The 12,555-nt window shown below is 47.2% G+C and overlaps 1 protein-coding gene across 7 annotated transcripts in view; it reads left to right on the top strand.

The window, feature by feature from the left end:
- Positions 1–12,555, top strand: part of pisd (phosphatidylserine decarboxylase) — a 173,850-nt gene that overhangs the window by 140,888 nt on the left and 20,407 nt on the right. For 3 of the 7 annotated variants that reach the window (XM_038793395.1, XM_038793396.1, XM_038793394.1), the window contains exons 2-4: positions 312–707; positions 6,148–6,313; positions 12,026–12,262. In XM_038793395.1, coding sequence (XP_038649323.1) covers positions 532–707; positions 6,148–6,313; positions 12,026–12,262 — 579 coding nt within the window. In that variant the 5' untranslated portion in view covers positions 312–531. Of the gene's footprint in view, positions 1–311; positions 708–2,508; positions 2,657–6,147; positions 6,314–12,025; positions 12,263–12,555 lie in introns of those variants that run through there. The other 4 variants (XM_038793397.1, XM_038793400.1, XM_038793398.1 and 1 more) reach the window with 3 other exon arrangements.

The following is a 12,555-nucleotide window of genomic DNA, read 5'->3' on the forward strand; positions in this document are numbered from 1 at the left end:
CAAGGATAAAGAGCGGGTGGGGGAATGGGTTGAATGGATTGGCTTGCAGAGTTGATATAGACTGGATGGGCTGAATGGCCTCCTTGTGACATGCTGACTGATATGAAAGTGTAACAGGCTCCCAATGGGAGAGTAGGCCGAGATAGGGTCAGTGCGGAAAGCGATGGGCCGCCGAATGGCTGCCCCCTGCACTGCCGGAATTCTGTGGACCATAATGAAAAAGAAAGCCGATAAGCAGCGGGACATGCGGGCTCTGTCAGACTGTATTGACGGTGAAGCGTGTTTGTGACTGGGCCGCTCTCTGTGTTTAGGTGCCGGTTCCAGACCGTCTTTCCCTTGGACATCCGGGCCGTTTGCTGCTGCTAGGCGAAAGTGGATTGACTGGGGAGCGCGCGGGTGACGTCACTGCCGGGCCCTCTTTCTCCCGTCCCTCGCCCTCACGGGAAATCCAGGCTCTAATCCCCGGGTCATGTGTCAATCAAACCAGCAGCAACAACAACAGCAGCAGCCGTCGGCGCTGAAGGGAGGGAAATGGTGAGATGTCGTAAATCTTTGCATAATACTGCCGCTACATGTTACAACCTGCACAGAGTTAAAATTCATGTCCGGAGATTCCGTTGCACCGATGCAAGCCAGGCAGAGCTGCAAGAAGCCGAAGGCTCGGTGGTGTCTAATGCTGCTGGCTCTAGCAGGCGAGCACGCTTCAGGTACTGTGGAGGATATCTCTTTATATCTCTCTATGTGTAATGGGACCTGCAGAACCGAAAGCCCCTGCCGTTACATGCTGCGGCGTAACAGCTCGTAGCCTGGATAGGCTCTGGGAGAGGACGAGAGTAGCTGCTGGAGTTAGTTGGGTGGAAGCGCATAGCTGCTGGAGTTAGCTGGGAGAGAAGAGGGTGCCTGCTGGAATTAGCTGGGAGAAAAGCGCATAGCTGCTGGAGTTAGCTGGGAGAGAAGAGGGTGCCTGCTGGAATTAGCTGGGAGGAAGAGGGTAGCTGCTGGAGTTAGTTGGGAGGAAGAGGGTGCCTGCTGGAATTAACTGGGAGAGAGAGAGTAGCTGCTGGGGTTGTTGGGAAGGAGTGGGTAGCTGCTGGGTAGCAGAGAGAGGGTAGCTGCTGCCGTTAGCTGGGAGAGGGTAGCTGCTGGTGTTAGCTGGGAGGGACAGGTAGCTGTTGACGTTAGCTAGGAGGGAGAAGGTAGCTGCAGGAGTTAGTTGGGAGGAAGACGGTAGCGGCAGGAGTTCATAGGGAGGAAGACGGTAGCTGCAGGCATTAACTGGGAGAGAGAGGGTAGCTGCTGGCATTAGCTGGGAGAGAGAGGGTAGCTGCTGGTGTTAGTTGGGAGAGAGGGTAGCTGCTGGTGTTAGCTGGGAGAGAGGGTAGCTACTGGTGTTAGCTGGGAGAGAGAGGGTAGCTGCTGGTGTTAGCTGGGAGAGAGAGGGTAGCTGCTGGTGTTAGCTGGGAGAGAGAGGGTAGCTGCTGCCGTTAGCTGGGAGAGAGAGGGTAGCTGCTGGCATTAGTTGGGAGAGAGAGAAAGTAGCTGCTGGCGTTAACTGGGGTGGAGGGTAGCTGCGGGAGTTAGCTAGGAGGGAAAGGGCAGCTGCGGGAGTTAGCTGGGGGGATGGGTAGCTGCCGAGTTACTTGGGAGGGAGAGGGTAGTTTTTGGAGTTGGGAGGGAGAGTGTAGCTGCTGGAGGTGGTCGGGAGGGAGAGGGTAGCTGCTATAGTTATCTGCGAGGAAGGGAGCTACTGGAGTTAGCTGGGAGGGAGAGGGTGCCTGCTGGTGATAGCTGGGTGGGAGAGGGTGCCTCCTGGTGATAGCTGGGTGGGAGAGGGTGCCTCCTTGAGTTAGTTGTGAGGGAGAGGGTGCTCCTGGAGTTAGCTGGAAGGGAGAGGGTGCCTGCTAGAGTTAGCTGGGTGGGAAAGGGTGCTAGCTGGAGTTAGCTGGGAGGGAAAGGGTGCTTGCTGGAGTTAGCTGGGAGGGAGAGGGTGCTGGCTGGAGTTAGCTGCGAGGCACGGGTGCCTATATAGTTAGCTGGGAGGGAGAGGGTGCCGGCTGGAGTTAGCTGGGAGGGAGAGAGTACCTGCTAGCGTGAACGTTGGGTGAGGGCAGCTGCTGGAGTTAATTGGAACAGAAAGGGTCAATGCAGACGTTAGCATAGAAGGAGAGGTTAGTTGTTGGAGTTAGCTGGGAGAGGGTGACTGCCTGCTGTAAGTTAGCTGGGAGGGAGTGATTTGCTGCTGGAATTAGCTGGGAGGGAAAGGTTGTATGATGGAGTTAAATGGAAGTGGTGAACTGGGTGCCATAGGTGTTATCGTGGGGTGTTGGGTTTTGTGAGGGGTGCAGGGGTGAGGCAGTTAATAGAAAGAATGCCAAAGGAGGATATGAGAGTAGGGGGAGGGTGTAAGCAGGAATTGAGCAGAACAACAAAGGCAGAGCTGTGATTCATTGCTTGTAAAGCTATCAGTTTGATGCTGAGAGGGATGCAGGAGATGAGGATTGGTGTTCTTCTGCAGTGATGCTGCTGGCTGTTGATTGGCCGGGTATTCTCTGCAGTAGAGAGAGGGAGGGATGGAAATGGCCCTTGTTTTGGGAAGCGCGGCTAAATGAGTGCACAGCAAGTGTGCACAGTGTCGAGCAGAGATGGTGCGTTTCTGGTGAGTGATGCTGGCTGTATTTCCTCTGGACAGTTTGGGAAGGTTTGCTGGGCCAGCAGCAGGAACACTGGCAAAGGATGACGAACAGTGGGTTTTATTCCTGCTCCGATTTAATGAATGAATTAAGGCAATAAAATTGAGGGGGTGTAATGAGTTGGGAACAGTGAAAGAGGGGGGAAGGGCCACCTCATCTGCTACAGGGACGTAGAGGGACGGTTATCGTGGGAGTTGAAGGGATGTGTCATTGTGGGGTTAAAATGGAGGGACTCTCCTGCAGCTATCCAGGCCACATTGATGTTTAGTGAGGGGAGAGATCTTTGCTTTCCCCTCTCTTAAGATGCAGTACCTTCCTGAAGTGGTGTGGACCCTCCAGTGCGGCTGCTGTTGTTCCCCCACCACCCTTCTCCTCTGCAGGTTGTTTATGTATCAAAGCAGAATGTCCAGAGAACATTAGGCACTTCTCACTCAATGTGTTCAGCTGGTAATTTTTCAATCACTTCTGCCCCAGAAGGAAACTGCTATGTTCAAAGTTCGCTCCACTTTCTAACCTTTTAACATTTTAACCCTTTGATCACTCGACCCACACTGGGCTTGTCAAAACACAAACCATGTTCCCGGTAGAAGAACAAGAATTCTTGTGGCAAGAGTGACTGTTTAACAATGCGGAACTCACAGGATCTCTTTACAGATTACAAAGTATTTGACTGGGAGTTCTGGGGTATGCCAGTCTAGAGTACATTATATGATTGTGCCTAGTGTTTTTAGGACAAAGTGAAATTATTCATGAATGTTGCTCTGCATTGGCAAGTTATTCTTTAGGGCTTGATGTTAAACTGACCTTGAAAACAGTAGGCTTATGTTAATATAAAAGCAAATTACTACGGATGCTGAAATCTGAAACAAAAACAGAAAATACTGGACAATCACAGCTGGTCTGACGAGCATCTGTGAAGAGAGAACGGAGCTAACGTTTAGAGTCCGGATGACTGAGTGTGAAAATCAAATCATTAAAGGAGGCAAATTCATCCAGATTAAACTGGCCATGGATATAAGCTATTCCTTTCACACGCCTCATGATCTGCCTCGGTCCTCCTGCAGACCCTGATTTGGGCACATCCCCAGTGTTGCGAACCGGGCTCTCCATTTTCATTGACGCCAGGGCCCGGCCTCACCCCACAGCAGCCCGGTCTCTCATCTCACTCTCTCTCTCTCTCATCTCCCTTCCCCCACCCCCCCCTCTCTTTCTGCTCCTAGGCTGGAATCTCTGCTTGTCTGATGTAGATCAGCTCTCTGGGCATACATCTACCTGTTGTTCTCACATTTTGCGCTCCTAGCAAACGGCCTCCCTTCAAATCACAGCTGGCAGTGGACCATCCTGGATTTCCACCTGTGCTTGACCTTTACCTATGCCATCAATTTTTAAAAAATAATAATTTTGAATACCCAATTCATTTTTTCCAATTGAGGGGCAATTTAGTGTGGCCAATCCACCTACCCTGCACATCTTTGGATTGTAGGGTCAAAACCCACGCAAACGTGGGGACAATGTGCAAACACCACACGGACAGTGACCCAGGGCAAAGACGGATGTGAGCTGGGTTGCACTGCCGACCACAGCTGTATACCCTGTGGGGAGACAGTGCAAGCTTGCAAGTGATGAGTATCTGCTTTGGCGAGTACTCAGGCAAATCTAGTGTCTTATGAAGCTGCACTTTAACACGGGTCAGTGACTTAAGGGGAGGAAAAGCTTCCGTGTACTGTAGATCACTTCAATCCGTCCTGTTTTACTGAGACTTTTCCTCATTTACTGCTGCTTCAACAGGGGTCAGAAGCAACCGTCTAGTTGACCGGTGTTGTTGGCATGTTGTGATTGAGAAGCAGCCTGTGCTCGCTCTCTTTGTGGCTGGATCTCACAACATGGCATTAAATCAAATGGGATAAGATGGTTACATCCTATCGGCACTGCCTTCCACCCCCATGACAGTTTCAGGGTCCCGCAGCCCCTCCATGGCCTCCCCAAGTTAGCCATACTTCCAACCTGGCACCTAAGTTAATCAAATATCATGGGTGATCCACAGACTGATTCAGATTAATTCTATGGTTGCTGAATGTTGTTCAATCTAACAGAATTTTGTTACAAAACAATTGGCTGAAATGGTGCCGGTAGAAGATTGTCAATCGGCCCATCAAGTCTATGCTAACTCATTTAGAGAGGTGACCAGTAGTCTGATTTCCCCTACCCTTTTCTGATTTTTTGAAAATTTTGTCCACTTCCTTTTGTAAAAGCCAGTATTACAGAGCCAGCTGTTGCTGGGCAGTGATTCCTAATGTGTTTTAGCTCTCAATTCTTTTGCCAACCTTCTATTCCACTAAAGTGCTGCCTTGCCAAACAGAGGGATTAGTTTTTTTCTGATTTGTTTGACCAAAGCATTGAGCACTTCTCCTCTTAATCTCTATTGTGATTGAAAAAGTTTCCTGATTTTCCTGGAATCTCCTTGGAACTAAAGCTTTTTTTTCACTTGACATCATTATTGGGCAGTCTCCTGCTGTCTCTGCAAGGCCTGGCTAACTTCTCAATGTATGCCCAAAGTAACTGTCCCACTGTGTAACTGTCACATACCAATGTAGAACACTCTAGACCTTGTGCTGTTGTAATTAGCAGAGATTGGCAGTGACAAAGCTGTTCATTGTCTTAACAATTCTGAATCACCACCAAAGTCAGTTTACCCACATCATCTGCTCAAACAGTAGATTCGCTTTGCAGGGTCTCTGATTGCTTTTGCAGTCCCCAGTGTCCTGACGATTTGCTCTTGAGAAACATTTATGTTGGTCTAATTTGCCAAGCCTGCCATTTTGGGGGCACTGTGGTGGGATGGCATCTGTGTACAATCCTTGGCATCCCACCCTGTCCCTTGCTTCCAGCTACCAAATAAATCTTCACAGAACGGGGTTGGCAAGGAGCAGTTTGAGTAAGTGCAGCAAGAGAAATTAAATAAACGGAGTTGTGAGAACTGATCAGGTGGCAATGCTACAGGAATATCGGAAGCTTTCAATGAAACAGATTTTAAACTGGAAAATGAGAGCCATTTTCACTGTGTTGGTACCACAGTCCGACAGTTAATCTGAAGTACACATAATTTCCCTACCTCAGAAATTTAGAAGACCCTGTTAAGAATTGGCTTGGATTGATGGAAGTTTCTCACTCCGTGGCGTTTAAATTTCAATTACACCACTTCACCTGGGTGCTGTCATCTTCCATGTTCCGAGTTGGCACAAATGTAGGTTTCTTTTAAAAGTCTGGTGAGGGTAAAAGAAAATTAAAGATAAACATGAAACAACAAAGTAGTGTGTGTATGAATCTCACCATTCAGGCCAGCTAACATCAAGCCCTGAGCAGAGCGGATTTTGATGCTGAAGTTATATTTGGGGTTGTTGCGTTATGTTTGGGGCTGTTGTATTGGCTGACCAGCTGTATATGTATAATTCCACAGGTTACATTTCCCCCAGCTGGCATTGCGACGCCGGTTAGGCCAGCTGAGCTGTATGTCCAAACCTGCACTCAAGCTCCGTTCCTGGCCTCTGTCTTTTCTCTATTTCTTCCTGCCATTTAGTGTCCTTAAGCCTCTTACTAAAGTAGGATGGCGGCCAACAAGCAGGGTAAGTGTGTGGTATTTCTGGGTTTGGGGTTGTGGCACGGGAGTGTGAATACCAGGCTGCGGAGTCTGTCTACTGTTTAACTTGCCATGTGTTTGTTCCCTTGCTGTATAGTTATGTACCGAGATTTATGCTGTTTCAAACGTTACTTCTGATTGTTCTGTTTATGTTATTTGGCCCAAAGTTGGTAATTAGGTAGCTGTATGTTAAGATAAGCTTGCATAAAGTGAGTGTCTGTGTACGTGGCTATAATTGCATTCTCCAACTCTGGCTTTGTCCCTTCCCTCACCACCCCAGCCATACCACCAGCTGACTTTGTAATTCTCTCAAACCTCTCCACTTTTTTCTCCTCCACTGGGGCATCCCTTAAAATCGATTTCCATCCTAACCTCTCGCAAAATGTCTGATTGTACGGCCCTTCAGGACTTTTCACCACTTTTAAAGACTCAATGTATGTAAATTGCTGTTTCTGACTGGCGTCATTCAGTTACATTAACTTGGCAGCCTGCTTCCTTGTAAGGGTCTGTCACCACGTTGCAGACGAGGAATTTTGTTAATTAGAAATTTGCACCTCTGTGGGATTTAAGCTTTGATTGCTATTCAGTGAGTGCATTATTGGAGTGGCCATTAGCGAGCAGTGAGATCACATCTTCTCCAGTGGGAGGTTCAACATTTCCATCATTTAGCCTTTTCTGCTCCAAATAGATGTGCATACACGCATTATAAGCCAAAACAAAGCAAGCAAAGCCATTGGTTGGGAGCTGTGGCTAGGTTTAAACTGCGATCAGGCCATTTTCTCTTTCTAAAGAACTGTGCAGTGCAGTTTAGAGCATTACATTGTGCAGGCATGGCAATACTGACTGTACGCCAATGCCGCATTCTTGGCTCGGCTCCGCTCAGGCACACAGTTACTCACTGTCAGCACTAGCAACATAAACTTAACTAGAATGTTAAACAGACTTGGTTCCCATCGAGCTCATCAAGCTCTGTTGCTGGGGTAATGTGCCTGACTCAAGTCAAGACCCATGATGGTTTTATTTATCTTTTGAAAGATCTGAATTGGAGCACTTCTGCGACTTTAAAGTTTATATTGAAAAAAAGTAGATCTCTGTTTTTGCGCTGTCCTTAATGCTCAGCTGGTGAAACATGGTGCGCAATGAATTTGAAGGATGTAGACCTATTGTTTCATGTACAATGCCCCGGTGCCAGTGTTATTCCAGCTGTGGGGTCAGAGTTCAGGAACTCCCTCCCTTAAACCACCCAGCCTGTCTCCAACTTTATAACCCTGCTTCGAATCTGCTGTATTGACCAAGCTTTCGTCTTTTCAGTGTCAACTCAAATTAGTTATGCTTGTATGAAGTGCCTTTGGGCTTGTTTCCTATGTTAGAATTCTGTATGAATGGAAGGTAAGGTTTGAAAACTCAGCTTAAAAAAAAATCTCCTTTTAGTTAGACTTGAATAAGCAAAACGTTGTTGAGCATTATTTTCCTCGAGGGATTAGGAACACTACCTCTTGTCAATTTTTTAAAAGGGCCCTTGTTCCATTATTGGAGTCTGTAGTATTGTTGAGGAAACCAGCAGTCAAATTCAGTTGGGGTTAGTGTGGAGAGGGTGCCGTTGCATACAGGCACTATTACAATCCGGAATCGCTGAATTGGGAGCTGGGAATACGTTGGGAATTTATTTTATTTGAGGAATTCCTCACTTTCTGCTGTCATTTTTGTCTGGTGTTCGTTCTCCGTTTGAGTGTCAGGCTTTGTTTTTTGGCTCTTTCATCTTTGATGAGCAGACACTTTGTCTGTACACATTCAGGAAAGCGTTGTTATTTTCAGCTCTCCGTGATGCTATTTGCCCTATTAAGGTTTTCTAGAAGTTGATCATCTACAGGTCGGTGCCGATTTCAAAAGGGATGATGGCACCATATGTCCATTTGTTTGGCAGCTCCTGGCACTCGGCTACAACCATTTTATCCCAACCTTCAACAAGTGCGGGCCATTCCGTTTCAATATGTTATCTGATGCTGGCTCAATCTAAGTGACGTGACATGCCCACCTTGTTCCCCACAGGCTCTGCCACACACCAGCTTCAATCAATCTGGTGTAGAGTGGCTGATTTTTGAGGAGTCCCTGTGTTGGAACCTACAACTTCACAGTTAGAATCACCCCTGAACATGCAGTGGCTGAAGTCTTAGAACTCTTTTTAATGAAGGTAGCACCACGCTCAGTACCCATCCCAAACACCCGACTCTGTCGATTCTGACGCAGTTTACAGCAACCTGATGGCGTTTGAAATTGAGGAAGGATGAGACAGCTAGATGGAAGTTGGACTGTTTTCAGTGGTCAAGGAGCAATAGAATCCCTACAGTGCAGAAGAAGGCCATTCAGCCCATCGAGTCTGCACTGACCCTTTGAATGAACTACCCATTTACACTCTCCCGTCCAACCCCCTCTATCCCTGTAACCCCATAACCTAACCTGCACATCCCTGGGCACTAAGGGGCAATTTAGCATAGCCAATCCACTTAACCTGCACATCTTTGCACTGTGGGAGAAGCCGGAGGAAACCCACGCAGACACTGGGAGAACGTACAAACTTCACGCAGACAGTGACACAAGGCCAGAATTGAACCCGGGTTCAATAGGGGATGAAATGTTGGAAACTTAGGACAGAGGCCAAGAGAAATGGTGAGTTGAGGATTGCGGAATTCACCTCTAAGGTTAGAGTTTGAGGCAGAAACCGTCAAGATTGCTTTTGTCGGATGGAAAAGATTGGATTTCACAACAGGGTGGGCAAATATGCTTCCGGCGATTCCGGGGGTGGGGTGAGGGTTACCGGGCTGGGTAGCCTGTTTTGTCATGATGTACCAGAAGGAGGCAGTTGCAACCATTTGTAAATGGGACTGTGACAAAAGGAGCAATGCCCATCACCATGCCATGCCCTAGTAGATTTCTTTAGACGGTGTCATTTGGGTTATTGAGCCTTCTTGGCAAATGGTAGACCTTGTGCCGATGCAGCAAAACATTTGAACTAACCCTGAAGACGTGTAGAAATTGGACACTGGTAGTTCCCAGTTTTCGATCTGACCACCATGGACACTCGCTGAGAATGGTGGGTTTTACAGAGTGAAGAAACATAGCCCTTGAACAGAAAATGATTGGTACAAGGATGGAGAAGAAGTAGTAATTTGCTGTTCGTAGGAAGGAGTGATCAATCATTCTTCCTCGATCACAAAGTGTGCACTGTGGAACCCTGGGGCCACGTATAAAGTTCTCATTAATTGGTTTGTATCCCTCAATGCTGATACTAATGGGTTTTAGCGTTCAGATTTAGGATTTATCCACCAATGAGGCAGCAGTGCTAAAACAGTGGGTCTTGTCTAACAAATGGAAGTACAAAATGTAAACCCGCCCAGCACCGAGAGTGAGTTTTGAGAGTTTAATGCCAGGATTCAGTCTGTACACGGAGCCTACAGGCTGTAGCCTGGGTACCTGTGGTTTTGGGGCATCAACAAGCAAAGGAACCTACCTCACTGTACACTCATCTCCAACCTCCCTTTCCTCTCTGAAGTCCTTGAACGTGGTAAATGCGCCTCCCAAATTTATGCTTTGTTCCCTCCGACCGGGTCTATGCCCCGTCACTGAAACAGACATAAATGATACTCTTTGTGAGTACGACACGCTATCCTTTCTTGACCTGACCTTTGATGCAACACCTCAACTCCGTTGTGTTGCTGTGTGGGACTAGTTCCAGTCCTTTCTATCCAGTTATAGTCGGAGAATTTCCTGCTACTCCTTCTCTTCCCACTCCTGTGCTGTTAACTCTGGAGTACCTCAAGGATCTTTCCCAGCCTCCTTCCTATTTCTCATCTAGCTGCAGTCCTATGGCGACATCACATGAAAACACATCCGATTCCACATGTATGCTGGCAACACCCAGCTCTCCTTTCAGAATTGCCTCCCTCTCTGTCCCCTCTGATTTGTTACGCCACTTATCTGGCATCCAGTATTGGCTGAGCAGAAATTGATGCCGGTTAATAATGGGGAGGAGGAAAGCCATTGACTTTAGTCCTCACTGCAATCTGCATTCCCTAGCCCCTCAGCCAACAACTGTCTTGGGCTCGATCAGGCTATTTGAAGATGTTTGTGTCTCATTTAACTCCGAGCTGGGCTCCTGAAACCATATTCTTTTCTCGCCAAGATTATATATTTCTTTGTTGTATCAGTCCCTACTTCAACTCATTCCGCTGCTTAAACCCTCCTTCCTGCCTTTGTTACCTGTGAACAAGATTATTCCCAGACTCCCCTGGTCACCGTCCCAGATTCTACTCATTTACAAGCTGAGCTCCTGCACAAGTTGTATCCTAACTTGCACTCAGTTCTGGTGTCCCATCACCATCCCTATGCTTGCTCACCTACCTTGGCTGTGGCCCTGCATCATTGAGGATTCCAAATCTCACTGGTGATTTAAATCTCCTATTTCTGTAACCTCCTCCAACCCTATGATCCTAAGATCTTTGCACTCCTCCAATTCTACCATCTGGGACAACCCTGATTTTAGGACTTTCTAGGACTGGAATCCCCTTCTTAAAACCTCTCTTAAAACACCCCATATTACTTTGACGAACTTTTGTTCCCTCTCCCAGTGTCTGTGGTGTCCAATGTTGCTACTGTGCATCACCTGTGAAGCGCCTTGGGATGTTTGAGCATGTTTAAGGTGCTATATAATTTTTTTTGGCCAATAATTATAAAACATTAGATGCAGTTGTTTTCAATTTTAGTTAGACACTAACCAGCATCTACCCCCTGCCAGAAGTAAAACAAGCAACCTTGCGGCATGGATATACCCAAGTGTGGGCTCGACTAAGTCCTTCCCACCGTCCCATATCATTTTGGGTTCCCTGTAATTTTTTTAAAACTTAAGAGTGCCCAATTCAATTTTTCCAATTAAGGGGCAATTTAGCATGGCCAATTGACCTAACCTGCACATCTTTGGGTTGTGGGGGTGAAACCCACGCAAACACGGGGAGAATGTGCAAACTCCACACGGACAGTGATCCAGAGCTGGAATCGAACCTGGGACCTTGGCGTCGTGGGACAACAGTGCTAACCACTACGCTACCATGCTGCCTGGTTTCCCTGTAATTGACATCACCAGACCAACCAAGGGAGTGGGGTTTGAGCAGTTCCGCTTCGCTGAGGCTGTTGCTGGGCAGTCATGGTGTCTGGGGAAGTGAGAATTCAGTAAATTTTTTCTAAGGCAGCTAACTGCTCCAAGCAGCTCCCTGGGAGTTTGCTCTTGTTACATCCGAAAATGCAGTAGTGTGAAAAAGTGGAGTGCTGCTTCGTAAGATTTTTGCAGGTTTTGAACTTTAACGTGTTTCAATTAATTAAAAAAATCATGGTACTGTTGTTGCTAATAATGATTTTGAGCATTTTAAATTATGTGAAAAATAGGGCTGCAAGACTTTGTGACAGTTGAAGAATGTGTGTCCGTTTACAAGTAAATTATTCCTTTAATGATTCATAAGGCAGTCCGGCGCAAGTTTCTCTGTCCTTTTAAATGTGTGTTTCAAGCCTCATTATGTCCTGTAAAATGTTTAACAGCCGCTATACCATTTTCCCATGTGGTTTTTTGCATATCAAAATCAGTTCTGAGCTCAAAGCAGCAGCCTTGCTGGTGTCTGGCATTTAAATGTTGTTCTTCTGGCTCTTGCAGGTTGGCTTGTATAAAACTATTCCCACTCGACTGCTGTCTCGTGCATGGGGTCGCCTGAATCAGGTGGAGCTGCCCACCTGGATGCGGAAGCCAGTCTATAATCTGTACATATGGACGTTCGGAGTTAATATGAAGGAAGCAGCAGTGGAAGATTTACAGCATTACCGAAACCTCAGTGAATTCTTCCGTAGAAAGCTAAAACCACAGGCGCGTCCTGTCAGTAACTCTCATTGTGTGGTAAGAACTTGGTAGCATCTTTCCAGTTTTCCAATTCTGAAGATTTTACCAAAGAAAACCCAAGCCAGGTTACACAAACCTGTTCTAATTCTCCTTTGGTTACATTTACTTGAATTGCCTGAAGGATAATTCACTTTGGTCCACAAACGAGACTGTGGCTGCAGAAACCAGGGTTGTTTTTCTGAAGAGAACTTGTCTGCTAAGGCGCAGATGATGCAGTGTGCCTCTGTGCTCTGACGCAGGGCTTCCTGCTCCTGATTGTCGAGCGCCTCCTGCTGGGGCGAATGAGTGTA

This window comes from Scyliorhinus canicula, chromosome 1, assembly GCF_902713615.1.
Source record: "Scyliorhinus canicula chromosome 1, sScyCan1.1, whole genome shotgun sequence".
NCBI lineage: Eukaryota > Metazoa > Chordata > Chondrichthyes > Carcharhiniformes > Scyliorhinidae > Scyliorhinus > Scyliorhinus canicula.